Source organism: Amphibalanus amphitrite, unplaced genomic scaffold (assembly GCF_019059575.1).
Source record: "Amphibalanus amphitrite isolate SeventyFive unplaced genomic scaffold, NRLGWU_Aamphi_draft 000131F_arrow, whole genome shotgun sequence".
Classification (NCBI taxonomy): domain Eukaryota; kingdom Metazoa; phylum Arthropoda; class Thecostraca; order Balanomorpha; family Balanidae; genus Amphibalanus; species Amphibalanus amphitrite.
The window spans coordinates 58,539-73,314 of NW_024881626.1; the positions used below are offsets into that span (position 1 = coordinate 58,539).

At 49.4% G+C, this 14,776-nt stretch overlaps 1 protein-coding gene across 6 annotated transcripts; it reads right to left on the reverse strand.

Moving 5' to 3' along the window:
• Positions 1-119: 119 nt before the first annotated feature.
• On the reverse strand, positions 120-12,429 carry LOC122381970 (very-long-chain 3-oxoacyl-CoA reductase-like). Of its 6 annotated transcripts, none has more exons than XM_043366773.1 (8): positions 12,329-12,429; positions 3,925-4,097; positions 3,523-3,569; positions 3,002-3,077; positions 2,552-2,723; positions 2,081-2,243; positions 1,233-1,448; positions 120-887 (listed from the first exon to the last, which is right to left on the reverse strand). In XM_043366773.1, the coding sequence occupies exons 2-8, from the start codon at positions 4,073-4,075 to the stop codon at positions 765-767; spliced, it is 948 nt and encodes a 315-aa protein (XP_043222708.1). In that variant the 5' UTR covers positions 4,076-4,097; positions 12,329-12,429; the 3' UTR covers positions 120-764. The 6 variants fall into 6 exon arrangements, with proteins under 6 accessions (XP_043222708.1, XP_043222707.1, XP_043222706.1 ...); XM_043366772.1 differs by lacking the exon at positions 12,329-12,429 and adding an exon at positions 11,919-11,937; XM_043366771.1 differs by lacking the exon at positions 12,329-12,429 and adding an exon at positions 11,279-11,316.
• Positions 12,430-14,776: the final 2,347 nt, after the last annotated feature.

Consider the following 14,776-nt stretch of genomic DNA (forward strand, 5'->3'; position numbering starts at 1 on the left):
GTCTGCGGCCGTCCCCGGCCTGACCCGACTCGGTCAGGACCGGTCACACTGCCCCGTCCGAGCGACATCCTCCGGTCCCACCCAGATCACAACCCCAACAACCCGGAGACACGGCAGAGTGCGGTGTTGTACTGTATTGAATGCGCTTACAGATGCCCAAAACGGCAGAGGCCGCAATCCCCAGAGGTTCCTAAGGACGCCTCTTCCACCAGTGACCCCGCCACCGTCCGGTGCCGGGACGCCCCGACCCTCGCCTCGCCCCCTACAGTTTACGACCGGTACCAGCGCACAGCCAAACACGGCTGGCACAAACACAGGAATGTTCAGCCGCGCAGGCATACAGTGCTCAACTAACCAGTGCAGCGGTGCCATTTTTCCAACGCATTCAACAGAAATATCCGCCACTCGAAAAGCCAACAAGCCAGCGACACGTACACAAACAAAAAGTATCAGACACGATTGAAAATAGCGTTCAGCACTGACCTCAAATTAAACAACAGACCACTCACGCACGAACCAAACCTTGAGCAACGTGATGGAAATAAAAACGACCGTGTCGAGATTACGCTACCGCGGAGCCATGTTCGTTACAACGCTGAGGGTGAGACGAGACGAAAGACAACAAGGCTGCGCCCACCCCCCGTCTACCGCCGAAATCCAGCCGCTGCTGCAGCTCTCGAGTCGCCCGAGATCGCACCCTGTCTTGGCGAGTCGGGACGGACCTCGAGTCGAGCGATGCCACTGCCACCTAGTGAGCGTCGGCGTTAGTCCTTCTTCTGCGCCTTGCGGCGGAGGGCGCGGCTGCGCACCCCCAGCATCCGCTCGTAGTAGTAGTTGACCATGACAGATTCGGGCAGGTTACGGTTGCCGAAGCCAGCCGCCATGCCCTGGAAACAGTGGCACAGGTCAGGGGCCGTCCGTCAACGCAACTTAATGTTCAGCGGGCACAATAATCATACATGGAAATAAGTCCTGGATCAACTTTCTGAGCCATGCTGGAGTCAACTTGATTGAGGTGACGTGACAGCGAACTATTTATAGGACAAAAAAAAAGTACAGACGAAAATCAAAATAATGACCAAAACAGCTCCACATTGTTTTAAAAACACATTGGTCTCAGTTGCTCTACTCTAAGACATAAACACTTAAATAAGGAACTAGGAAGGCAGTGCACCAATCACTGAGCCATTTCACCAGTTCCCGTGCGCACCGCATCCCTGTCTACTCCTCACCTGGATCTTGTGCGATGGGCAGCCGAACGTCTCCGTCTCCAGGCCGACCGTGCGCAGCTGGGCGCGGACAAACTGCTCGGCCGACGGCACGAACAGGCGTGGAGACGTGTACTTGGACATGTTGGAGCACACGAAGGCCGGCGTGGTGCTCTGCACGATGACGCCGCGGGCGCGTACCTCGGTGGCCAGACCGGAGCTCAGCTGGGCCACGTACGCCTGGCGGAGAGTGGACGGACGGTCATACAGCGAACGGCACAGGCAGTGTCGTAGGTGGTGGTGTGGGGGACTCCCGCCTGGGATCTCCGAGGTCAGCAGTGACTCGTAGCTATGGTGTTATAACACTGTCTCGCCAAAACATACAGAGCCTGCTTTGACGAACACAACACCTGGTTCTATTGAATTGGAAGCCTTGGTATTGCAGCATTGCAACAAACATCATGGGTATTTGCTGTGTTTCCTCTGCCTAGCACTCAAGCAGCTCTACTCAACGTGCACATAACATGGTTCTATGAGCGGCGTTGAGAAGCTACCCAACAGAGATTACCCAACAGTTATCCCGGCCCGGTTACCTGGGAGCTTACCCTGGTCCAGTTACCCTGGTGGTTACCCTCCCAGCCGGTTACCCTGGTGGTTACCTTGGTAGCCGAGTACTGGGTGAGAAGCGCGGTCGGTTACCTTGTGCCGGTCCGGTTACCCTAATGGTTACCTTGGTGGGCGAGTACTGGGTGAAGAGCGCGGTCGGTTACCTTGTGCCGGTCCGGTTACCCTAATGGTTACCTTGGTGGGCGAGTACTGGGTGAAGAGCGCGGTCGGTTACCTTGTGCCGGTCCGATTACCCTAATGGTTACCTTGGTGGCCGAGTACTGGGTGAGGAGCGCGGTCGGCATCACGGCGGAGAACGACGACAGGTTGATGATGACGCCCTTCTTCTTTTCCAGCATGTGCGGCAGCACGAACCGCGTCATGGCCGTCACCGAGAGCGCGTTACAGTTGAGGATGTTCTCGGTGAACCTGGGCACGGGGCGGGAGGGTGTCACCGGAGGGGCGCGAGGGTTCGGAGCTTCGGCCATGTCGACCACCACCACCGGAAAAAAGAATCTTTAATTGATCGAATTGCGTTAAGTACAGCGATAACCAACAAAAACCGAGGGGTGATAAAAGACAAGCTCTCTATTCTCCTCGTGGCCTTAAAGACGTTTATTCGTACGAATTGGCCTCCGCTCTCCCTTCAGTCAAGCCTTTCGCAGTGGACCCAAGAGCCCGGCGCAAGAAAAGCCAGTCACGGATCAGCAGATAAACGACCGGCGAACGCCACTTACTTGTCGTCGGGAATTTCGGTGAAGTACTCCGGGTGGTCGTAGTTCATGCCCACGTTGTTGACCAGCACGGCGATGTCCAGACCCTCCAGACCTTGTTTGACCGGGCCATACGCCGACAGACCCTGGGTGAAGTCCATCGCCACCGTCTTCGTCTTCACACCGTGTTTGGTTTCTGCGGCAAGAGTGGTGAAAAGGCTCAATCCAAATCCACACGACACATTGGATTGGAGAGTACTCTTACGTATCTTCTTGGGCACGCGTTTATTCATATTGGTTTTTGATTCAGTACCATTAAAAATAGCCTCTTTACCAAAGTTGCGGCAACTGCAATCTATTGTCTGCTCCAAAATGTCACACAAAGATATCGTTACAGCTATTCGTATAAGACCCATTCCATCTGTATAGCACTTCAAAGTAGGGTGCAGGCACGCAGCCGGCACAGCAACTTACCAATCTCCTTGGCGACCTGGTCGAGCTTGGACTGCGTGCGGCTGATGAGCAGGACGTTCAGGCCGCGCCGGGCGAACTGAGGGCGGACAGACACACACGGTGAGCCGAGCTGGCAGGCGCAGATCCAGCACGGATCCCGGTAGCTGGCACGGCCATTTTCAACACAGCTGACGATGCTAACCATGTTGAAGAATAAGATAACTGACACAGCCCACCGACACACAAGAAGGGAATGCCATGAATATGACGCAAGGCCTAATGCAATCTTACGCAGTGATTGCAAGGTAAGAAAGTGAATGTTCCAGCAGATCAGTTTCGTTGTGGTTAGAAACACTGCAAAATGAATGTCAAATCATTAAAAAAAAAAATCAAACCAATTGAGCGAACAAGGATAGGTAAAGAGTGAAAACAAACGAGCAGCAAAACCTTAACACATAATATGAATAGTCAAGTTGTTTGTTAGAACAAACTCGGCTATGTCCTTCGGCAGTGTTATAAGACAAATCGCTGATCACACCAACCTCCATCGCGTAGGCCTTGCCGATTCCATCGGTGGCACCAGTGATAACTGAAAAGCAAACGTCAGCTGTTACTAACAAACGATGAACGCTAGGATGATGCTATAATAGGGCGCTTAATACGGTTGAAATTCATTAAAACGTATTTTTGCATTCATACGTTGCGAGAGAATAGTCGATCAAGTTTAGGTTCTTTCAAGACAACAGCATATTTACTCCTACGAAACGACGCATGTGAACTACTTGATAGCAGCAGTTACTGTGTGCTTCATTTACCGATTGTATTATGAAGAAAATGGTAGCTATCCGATTAAATCTAGCTGGCAGCAATGGAATAATGTTGGCTGAACAAAATTTACTGCAGGAGTCTAAACTACCAGTTAATGGTGTCCAGCTTCAGCTTACCTGCCCATTCGCCAAGCTTCTTGTAGTTTGGCGTGTGGCCCAGCATATCTCCCAGGAAAAAGATGTAGACGAATCTATACACCGCGAGGGCTATCTTGGATACCAAGAAGAGGGCGGCAGCATAGCCCAGCAGTTCGATAACGCACACCATGGCTGCTCTCTAAATGCTGATTCTGCAACGGACACAATAGGGAATCATGAGCAAATGAGAAAAAGCCGGACCGTTCAAGCAACTCGCTGAATTCTGCGGGGACAGGCATATTTTTGTCCAATCCAGACGGAGCTCTGGAATAATCCCGATAAAAATCGCGATTCCCAGCACTCCTCGGCCGCGCTGAATCAGCACATGTTCGGCAGATTACATGTTAGCGCTGAGCTTAGGACACATGGCCGTCTGACACTGAAGCGGTGTCGCCACACCTTAACAACTCGGCTCGGACATGGGTATGAAACGGACCAATGTCAAAAACTGGTCTCGGATGACACAGTTCTAGACCTGGGCCGGGGCGAACGGATGAAGAACCACAGCAGCAGACACGGTCGGAACACAAACGCACAGGCAAATGAAGGCATGGACAAGGGACAGGGACGCCCATACGGTGGGAGATACGGACAAAGGATGGGCCAGCAAAACAATGGCCGATGCGAGGAGGGACGATGGGGTGGACGCAAACGATAGGGATACTGACCAGGACGAGCGGCGAGCACAAACAGGGAAAACAAAGATTCCAGATAACACATGATGATGAACTACACCGGTGACAATTAATTAAGATGAGTTTCAAGGCGTTATGACGGGCATATGATCGGGATGGATGAGCGCTGATGCAATGACAACCTGTACTTGTACTCTGGTCAAGGGCAACATAGTCGAGACGATAGACACAGACCAGTCCACAAACGAAAGAACACATACGTAAATCTGAAGAGAAAACGTACCCTCTTCGCGGCCACTCACCGACAATACCACCCGGAAGCACCCGCCTCAGTAAACACACCCTAAACGTCGTTCGCGCCCGCACCGTCGCACAGTGTGAATACTGGACGGACGGGCATGCTAATGCGCCGGGGAACCGGACGCGGCTGACCGTGCGGCGGGCAGTGGGTCGGCGCCGGCCGGTCGGCTCGGCCGCGCACCGGCACTAGTTGTCCCAGCACCACCACCGGCGGCGCAAAAACCGGACACAAAAACAGACAGCTTCGTGGCCAACTGCGGGCCGTGCAGCGTCCATGAACGGAGGCAACAAACGCTGAACGGACTGGCCAGAGATATATAAACGGCTCATAATTACAAAGAAACAAATTATTTCGGTAAATCCCAAAGAACTACTTCCAAACTCTTGCCTTACAGGAGTTAGTATCAGCTTTCGTCATAAGTTACAGCAAAGGTGACGCACTGCTTAGAAAGTTAATTTGTTCCTCCGTCGAAGGTAACGTACCTTAGCTGCGGATGGTCTCGGTCCTCGCGAGAACAGTTATACGATCAACGGGGCTCACTCGGCAGACGATGCGGGCCGGAGGAATGCGGCCGGACGGCTTAAAACCGGACGCGGCGCGCACAACTGAGTCGGTCAGCGGAAGCCAGCCTCTCCGCCCGGTCTGGCCCGGTCTCGCCGCCCCGTGTGAGCCGGACACGTCCGAGCCAGGGACCAGCTCCGACTGTTGACCTCTGACCCCGACTGACGTGCCCGCAAACGGGGAGCCGGCACGGACTTTGAACCCCGATCGCGCCACGGAGCCGGTAGGTAAATACCGCGATGACCATTCGTCGGCGCCACATTGTCACGTCATGTTCCATACTCGGGCGTCAAATCCTTCTCCCCTATGCCTCCGACCCCTGATCCGGGCTGGACGGCTAACTTTTTCCGACATGGACAGCCCCTTGGCGATGACCTGAATGTCACTGTAAAGTAACTCGGTGAGAACGGGACCTATAGGCCAAGTGGCATTTCTATCGCGATGACCTTCAAGGTAAGGTAAGGGTAAGGTAGGTAAGGTATAAAGGCTGCCTCCTGGTCATGTTAGGTTCTGGTCATAGCTGTGTTTGACCACGCTGACACTTTGACTACACGGAGAAAAATAATTACTCCCCCCGGGAATCACGATCCCCTATTTGGGAATCAACTGACACCCATGGTGTAATCCGATTCTGAAAAACAGTGTCCATACACCGTTTTTTAGTGTAAATTGATCTCGGTCAGAATCACATACCCAAGGGTCATTTGACTCCCAAAATTTTGACTCCCATTTTAGGTGTCGTGTCAAAGGACCCTGCACGGTGTCAGTGTAAAATAACACATCTAAGCGTTTTTTGACGCTATCATGAGGAGTTCTTATATCCTATAGGTGTCATTTCACACAGTTGAGCGTTTTCGCAATCCGTGACTCCCTTATTAGGTGTAATTTGATCCTCAGTGGTGTCATAATATTCCGTTCAAATGACTTATTGAGTGTAATTTGACCAACGGTAGTGTCATAATATTCCGGTGTCATTTGAGCCCCATTGGGTTCAAATGACACCGGAATATTATGGCACCACTGAGGGTCAAATTACACCTAATAAGCGAGTCACGGATTACGAAAACGCTCATCTGAGTGAAATTACACCAACTAGTATCAAAAAACACTAAATTATTACAGAAATTGTTTTGACGTCACTGGTGGTAGGAACCAACACTGCAGAGTCAAGAGATTTTCGGTGAATCAGACTCCGAATCCAGCTCCGGCTTCCAATATAGACTCCGACTCCGACTACGGCCAGAACTGTCGTTTCCAACCGACCGCGACTACGGCCAGAACTGTCGACTCCAACGGACTCCGACTCTGACTCCGTAACCCTGGTGTAGGTTCAGTGGTTTGAATCAATGCCCCGAAAGACGTCATGTGTGAGCTAGCCATGGCTGGTCCGCTACGAAGATGAAATAGGCAATAGCCCAATCAGCAGGCTGCACTGTCAATTTGTGGACGAAGATTTGCGAAAAAATGCGAGACGAAGAAATGCGGAGACGAAGAAATGTGCGGACGAAGAAATGCGAGACGAAAAAATACGGAGACGAAAAAATGCGAGACGAAGAAATGCGAGACGAAGACATGCAAGACGAAGACATGCAAGACGAAGACATGCGAGGCGAAGAAATGCGAGACGAAGAAATGCGAAACGAAGAAATGCGAGACAAAGAAATGCGCGGACGAAGAAATGCGGGGACGAAGAAATGCTCGGACGAAGAAAAGCGAGACGAAGAAATGCAAGACGAAGAAAGGCGGAGACGAAGAAATGCGCGGACGAAGTTTTGCGGACGAAGAATTGCGCGACGAAGAAATGCCATGCAAAGATTTGTCCGGATACGCTGCAGTATCAATTGATTTTCGATGACCCAGACTCCGACTCCAGCTCCGGCTTCCAAAGTCGCCGTCGACTCCGACTCTGACTCCGGCCACAACTGTCAACTCCACCCGACTCTGACTCTGACTCTGTAACCCTGGTGCGAACCACAGCTCAGGTCCAGTGGTTTGAGTCAATGCTCGGCCAATCAGCAAGCTGCATTGTCGTGCGACGTCATTTGTGTCCTAGCCATGGCGGTCCGCCACGAAGATGAAATAGCTCGACCTTGCAGGAAAACCGTTAGGAAAGCCGTTGACTTCAGTTGCCGGAAGTGTGCCCACGTGGGTGCGTGTGGTGTGAGCGGGGAGAGGAACTTATTTGAATTAACGCGCTTTTCATGTCGCCAAACGTTGTTTAAAGTGTAGATTTACTTCAAGTAATAGTGCTTTAACGATAAACTTCAGATATTATTTGTACTTCGCTCAACATGCGTATTTAAACAACGAGGCGCCCTGCACTCGGCGAAATTTTGAAGTAGGACAAGATAGCAACGCACCATGGAGACTGAGGTAAGTTCTTATGTCATTAAGCTGCAGAATAACTCTACCTAAGTAAGTAGCAATAATCACCGGTTGATGGAACATTGTTGAAATGTGAGTAATTCCTTACGGTGAATTGAGTCACGGACCCATGAGTCTTACGATAAGTTTTCATTAGATTTCGCCATACATTTCGTGCCCAAATGTTTTGGAATTTATTGTTGCATATAAAATAAAGAATGACATCATGTATTGTTAATTTGCGTCACGTGGTTAACAACTGCAATTATGACTCTGTTGGAGAGTGTATTTTGATCCCATAAGGTGTATGATTCCGAGAATCATTTGACAATATCTGGTATAAAGACTGATTGAAAAGAAGACGTCATCGTCAATAGATAAAATTGTAGCTGCAAGGGTGAAGACAATTGTAAGCTACATTTAAAGTCTCGTTGCAGTCTGGCTAATCGTTCCTATAAGCTTCAGAAGCAGTACATACCCATGGAATCAGACACTTCCTAGAGTATTATGACTCTGATTTGGGGTGTATTTTATACCACATGTCGTCAAATGATTCCCGGAATCATACACCGTGTGGGATCAAAATACACCCTCAAGATCCGATTACTCCCTGAAGTGACACCTAAAAGGGGTGTTTTTTGAAGCGTACCAAAAACGCGCAGTTTCCAGGAGTCAGATTACACCCGGAATCAGACACTTCAGACACTTCCTAGAGTATTATGACTCTGATTTGGGGTGTATTTTATACCACATGTCGTCAAATGATTCCCGGAATCATACACCGTGTGGGATCAAAATACACCCTCAAGATCCGATTACTCCCTGAAGTGACACCTAAAAGGGGTGTTTTTTGAAGCGTACCAAAAACGCGCAGTTTCCAGGAGTCAGATTACACCCGGAATCAGACACTTCAGACACTTCCTAGAGTATTATGACTCTGATTTGGGGTGTATTTTTATTCCATAAGGCTAATGATTCCGGGAATCATTTGACGACGTACGGTGTAAAAATACACCCTCAACCAGTGTCATAATACCCTAGAAAGTGTCTGATTCCGGGTGTAATCGGACTCCAGAAAACTGCGCGTTTTTGGTACGCTTCAAAAAACACCCCTTTTAGGTGTCATTATTTTTTTCAGTGTATTAACAACTCTTTGTGGTAGTCGATTCCACAGGTTGACTACCCCGGTTGAGAAAAATAGGCATCGTTTCCAAGTTCTGTGTTGTGGTTTGGCAAGCTTCAGGCTGTGTCCCCTTGTTCTCTGGTAATGACCTGCACTTCTTGTTCTGTCTTGTAGCAGAAACTTAACATCAGCACTGATCTTGTCAAAACCTCAGATCTTGTTAACTTCAATAAGGTCACCTCTCCTTCTTTCCTCCAGGGTGGCAAGGTTCAAACAGGTCAGTCCAACTCCAAGGCGATAAATAGGTACCAGGTGACGTCACGAGGAATCGGTGTAGGCCTGCTGGCGTCATGGTGTGATTTGGGAACACTTTCGGAAGTTAAAAAGCATTTATGAAATAGTATTAGACATAGTTATAATACTTTTTCATCAAAGTTCTCTCGAATCTTACACAAGTATCCTAAAACAACATATCTATTCAAGAGGTTTCCTCAGAACAGGTGCACTATTCACATCCCCAGTAAACATGCCGACGTCGGTCCGACCTCGGCACGACGTCGGCTGGATGTCGGGTACGCCCGCATGTACCGACGTCCAGCCGAGGTCCAGCCGGCGTCGGGCCGACGTCGGACCGAGATCAATTGCTGAGGTCCAGCCGACGTCGGGGACGTCGGACCGACATCGGCCGCTGTTTTGACCGTTAAAATAATATAAAATGCATGTTTCATGTTCCATAAAAAGCTTCTGTATTCAAAATATCCTAAGGAAAGTCAAATCCTCCTCCACGCCGCAACCCCCTGATCCGGACTGGACGGGAAACTTTATCCCATTTGGGATTGCCCGTAAGCCGAGCTCGCCCGTAGCCGGGTGCGGCGAGTGCTTGGGGGCTGCTCGGCCTATCCTTTGGTTAGGCTCAGCCCCGGCAACTCACCAGGGCCGGGCCCAGTTCATATAGAAAGGCCAGTCGGCAAGTGTCACTTTGCCAGAGTGCCACTTATCAAAGGGACACTTTTGGAAACGTTGGTGCAGGTGTGTGTAAGGGTGGCTATATGAATACATTTGTGGGGTCGCCCTTTCCAATAAGTGTCACGTAACAGCAATGGGACTCTTTATGAACTGGACCCAGGGTGCTCGCCAAGACCAATGTCTCCATCCTATCATCCTTCCGACTCTGAAATTGTCTTGTCAGACCGAAAGGGCATAACCCAACAAAACAAACTGAATTCGCCATCTGGCTGCGTGGTTTAGTGGTTAGCGCAGTATCCTGGCGTTCAAATGACACAGGGTCCGAATCCTGTCGCCGGCTGATGCTTTTGGCGCGTTGTCCCAGTAAACATGCCGACGTCGGCGACTGGGGGGTCCCGCCGCCGGTTGATATTTTTGGCGCGTTGTCCCAGTAAACATGCCGACGTCGGCCCCGTCGGTCCAACGACAAACCATCTCGTCAACCTCGGCAAACGACCTCGGCCCGACGTCAGCTCGACGTCGGCTGGACTTCGGCTGGACGTGGGTACATGCGGGCGTACCCGACGTCCAGCCGATGTCGGACCGATGTTGAACCGACTTTGGGCAGACGTCGGGCCGAGCCTCGGCCCGACGTCGGGCCGACGTCAGCATGTTTACTGGGTCATGACTTCCCAGAAACCGAACACGTTACAGGTATGCTAGTGACTATGGGCTGGGTCAGTCTGTCTCTGTATGGCATGTGGGCAAGTCCAGGAATGAGTTTAGTTTCGCTCCCCTGGGCCCTGAACCCTTCCAAGATAGTATAGTATATAGTGGTTACGGATTTTTAGGACGGTCAACAAAGGACCTGTAGGAAATCCGGTCATTTGCTTCTCCCATACTCCAACCATGTAGCTTTCAGCTCATCCTGGCACCACATGCTTAATCAGTTCGCATTCCCCTTCCTTTCCTTAGGTGTTTCTTTAAGTACCTAGGGGGACCATGTGTCAACACATGCACGTGGATTAACATGTCTAACCGATGGAAAAATTGTTGTTTTCTGTAAAAAAAAGATTATTGGTGGAAACTTCCATTTCGCGTCTAGCTGGACACGTTTAAGTCTTAGACGCATCTAGCTTGAGCTGGATGAGGGCTGCATCTATATGGCGACGGCTAACTTTAGATGCATCTAGCTTGGAAGTGGGGCCATTCTGTAGAGGTGACTGCGGGGCATGCAGCGGTAATGGTCCCTGAATTACCAGAAAAATTAGCAATACAAGTTTAGAAACATATAGCTTACAGAATGTAATCATTAACACCCTACAATAATTAGAGATAATATTATTAAAAAGTGCTACAATATGTGTTGCAGTTTCAAGATACCTGCCCTCTTTTTTGATTTACCTCCCCCGAACGTCCACCCTTGGAAGTCTCTGTCCAACAGTTCAGTTGGGGGAGGTTTGGTCAATGGTTGTCATTTTTAGCACATGCCATTTTTGGCAACCATGTGCTAAAAATGACAACGCTATCAGCTATTTTTAGCAACGATGAAGCCGATTTCACTCCTCAGCGAGGAAATCACGATTTTGGAAATACAAGCACTGATTTTGGAAAAGAAGTGCTGCCACCTGGTGCAAGAAGAAGAAACCAGCTTTAATATGGCCGTTGTTTGTATGGTAGTCCAACGTTGAAGTATACCCTTTTTTGTGGCCCGAAGTTGGAACTTTAAATTGAAGCATCCGAAAATGATCGATATTGATCGAAATCATGATGTTGATGAAAAAAATAATATGTTAAGTTGAGAGAGGAGGCCATTTTATCCAGATGCGGTGGTTTACTTCTTGAAATTATTTTTGCTTACGACGACTGCCATGTAATGAGGGATAATTAGCAGCCGTCATTAGCAAAAATAATTTCAAGAAGTAAACTACTGCATCTGGATAAAATGGCCTCCTCTCTCAACTTAAAATATTATTTTTTTCATCAACATCATGTTTTCAATCAATATCGATCATTTTCGGATGCTTCAATTTTAAGTTCCAACTTCAGGCCACAAAACAAACTACCATACAAATAACAGGCATATTAAAGCTGGATTCTTCGTCTTGCACCAGGTGGCAGCACTTCTTTTCCAAAATCAGTGTTTATCTTTCCAAAATCTTCATTTCCTCGCTGAGGAGTGAAATCGGCCTCATCGTTGTCAAAAATAGCAGAATCGTTGTCATTTTTAGCACGTGTGACAAAAATAGCACGTGCTAAAAATGACAACGATTGACCAAACCTCCCCCGACTGAGTTAGACACCACGACGTGGTGACCACGTTGACGTTAGACGCCAACTTGGACGTCGTCTACTCAGTTCGTTAGACGCCAGCGGAAGTCTTCACCCTATAACAATCACACCCTATTCACGGCCTAGAATCACACCAATTCATACAGCTGCAATGCAAATTACCGTAACTTGATGCGCCCCGCAACCCGCGTGCAGCAATGCTTGACACAGCTTGACGACATATGCACGATGCATGACGGAGCGCATTCGTCTTTTCTACGGTCGTCAAGTTAGATGTAAGTGAATCCTAATCTATAATCTAAGATTCGGAATCAGGTGAGCCCCTACGATTTGGACCAAACTTGGTCAGTGGATAGTACGTAGCGTCCTGATTACGATGCACCCAAAATCTAAGCTCGGCCCGCCATATTTACGAAGTTACGGATGTTTGAATTTCAAGGTCATTCGGGAGAGCCCCTGCGATTTCCGTCAAAATTTGTGTACGGACACTCTAGATGCTTCTCACTACGAATATCACAAAATTTAAGCTCGGCCCGCCATATTTACGAAGTTACGGAGGTTTGAATTTCAAGGTCATTTGAGTGAGCCTCTGCGATTTCCGTCAAAGTTGGTATGCGGACATATTACATCCTCCTCATTACAAATATCATAAAAGTTAAGCTCGGCCCGCCATATTTTTCAAGTTACGGAGTCACCAAGTTACGGAATTTCAAGGTCATTCGGAGAGCCCCTCCGATTTTCGTCAAAATTTGTATGCGGACACATTACATGCTCCTCATTACGAATATCGTAAAAGCCATGGATGAAGTATTTACTGGATTGGCAACTCTCCCTCGATTCGCGACCAAATATCGCAGTGCGCATGCGCCAACTCCAGATAGGACGCCGGTGTTTGGCGGCTATGCGTTCCAATGATGGGACGGGTTGGTTGGGTGGTTTTTGAGCAGTTTATCTTCGAAGTTCAACTCATAAAGGATAACGGGACTGTTTTTCATGATCTTTATGTGTTGAGAAGCATTTAGCTTCAACATCTTAACCCTCTCCGGCCGACGGGAAGGGGGGCGGGTCACTCAGGCGTCGCCCCACCCTGACGGTTTTTTCGCGATTGGTCGGATTGCGCTGGTGATAAAGAGCTGAAACTTGGAACACCAGGCCTTTGATTCAAGCCGGACCTTGTGACATCAACCACATTTTCAGGTCAGGTCAGGTCACTGACCTATGACGTCATACGTAAACCTCTGCCGTTCTGCACGGTCCTAAAATAGTTCAATGCTGCAACTTCGCAACGCCCTCAGTGCCAGACGATTTTCACTTGAAGATGAAACTTAGCAGGGCTGCAGAGTCGATGGATTTTCGATGACTCCGACTCCGACTTCTACTCCCACTCCGGGCAGATCTGTCGACTCCGACCGACTTCAACTTCGACTCCGACTCTGCAGCCTTGCCAGGTCTGCGGAGTCTCTGGATTTTCGGCGGCTAGACTCCGGTTCGCAAAATCGACTCCGACTCCGGCTCCGGTCAGGACTGTCGACTTCGACCGACTCCGACTCCGCAGCCCTGCTCCCTAGACCTCTTCACTTGTATATATTTGATTTTTCTTAAAGGGCACCTGAGGTCAGGTCGCTTACAGGACCTCACCATCATAAGCCTCTAAGTCAATGCGGGGAACTATGGAAACTGTTATTTTGGCGCCGAAAATGATCTAAGACTAGGTATCTCGCATGCGAATCGCATGAAATCGTAACTGTACGCTCCGTGCGAGGTACGATGTTTAACTTTTGCACTATCTATTTAACCTTGCGTGACGTCAACAAGGTAATCAAAGTTCTTCGTCAATTACTCCCTATCAAATCGAGTTAGCTTAGCGAGTCGCGAAAGTCATCAATGGATTGGACTCAGGAAGACCTATTGAATCGAATAAAAGGTATGCAACACAGCCTCCTTCAATCAACTTCTTGACCCAAGTGACTTTGATCTGACCTTGACCTGATGTCAACACCCGATTTGACCTTACATTGGGACATTGGTCTTGGCAGGCACTCTAGTGAGTCGCCGGGGCTGAGCCCGTCCGAATGGACGGGTCGACCAGCCCCTCCCCCCCCCACTACTGACTACTCACTACATCCGGCTACGGGTGTGCTCCAGTAGACGGCTGCCCGCATGGGATTAAGTTGCCCGTCCAGCCTGGATCAGGGGGTTGAGGCGTGGAGGAATAGGATTTGACTATCCTGAGGATGGAAAAGATGGAACAGTGTGTTTTCAAAAGATGGCGATGCGTGCATTTTACGCCGGCATAAGAGCCTGGCGACTGCACACGCATGTCCTCTACCGAGGCAAAATGTCTTACCCCAATGCTCCGATTACTTCGTTGAGGACAAATATGGACTTACTGGACGTTTCCGACACCATAACTTCGTTTTAACACACCGCACCCAGCCGTTCAATCCCTAAATTCGATTGAGCTTGGCCCGCAGTTTACCATAGGGTTTAGCGCCCAACCCTCCGCCGTCCTATCTCACCAAGCTTCACCACTCCGCCGCTAGGTGGCCAGCCGTGGTCGCTTACATCAAAGGCGCCGACGGAGAGTTGCCGATCCAGGAATCTCTAATC

Coding starts and splice junctions, on each gene's coding strand:
- LOC122381970 (XM_043366773.1), bottom strand. CDS start 4,075: ATGGTGTGCGTTATCGAACTGCTGGGCTATGCTGCCGCCCTCTTCTTG. Junction 1,449..2,080: donor CCCAGTACTCGGCCACCAAG/GTAACCATTAGG, acceptor ACTCTCCGCCAG/GCGTACGTGGCCCAGCTGAG. Junction 888..1,232: donor GCCCATCGCACAAGATCCAG/GTGAGGAGTAGA, acceptor CACTGTTTCCAG/GGCATGGCGGCTGGCTTCGG.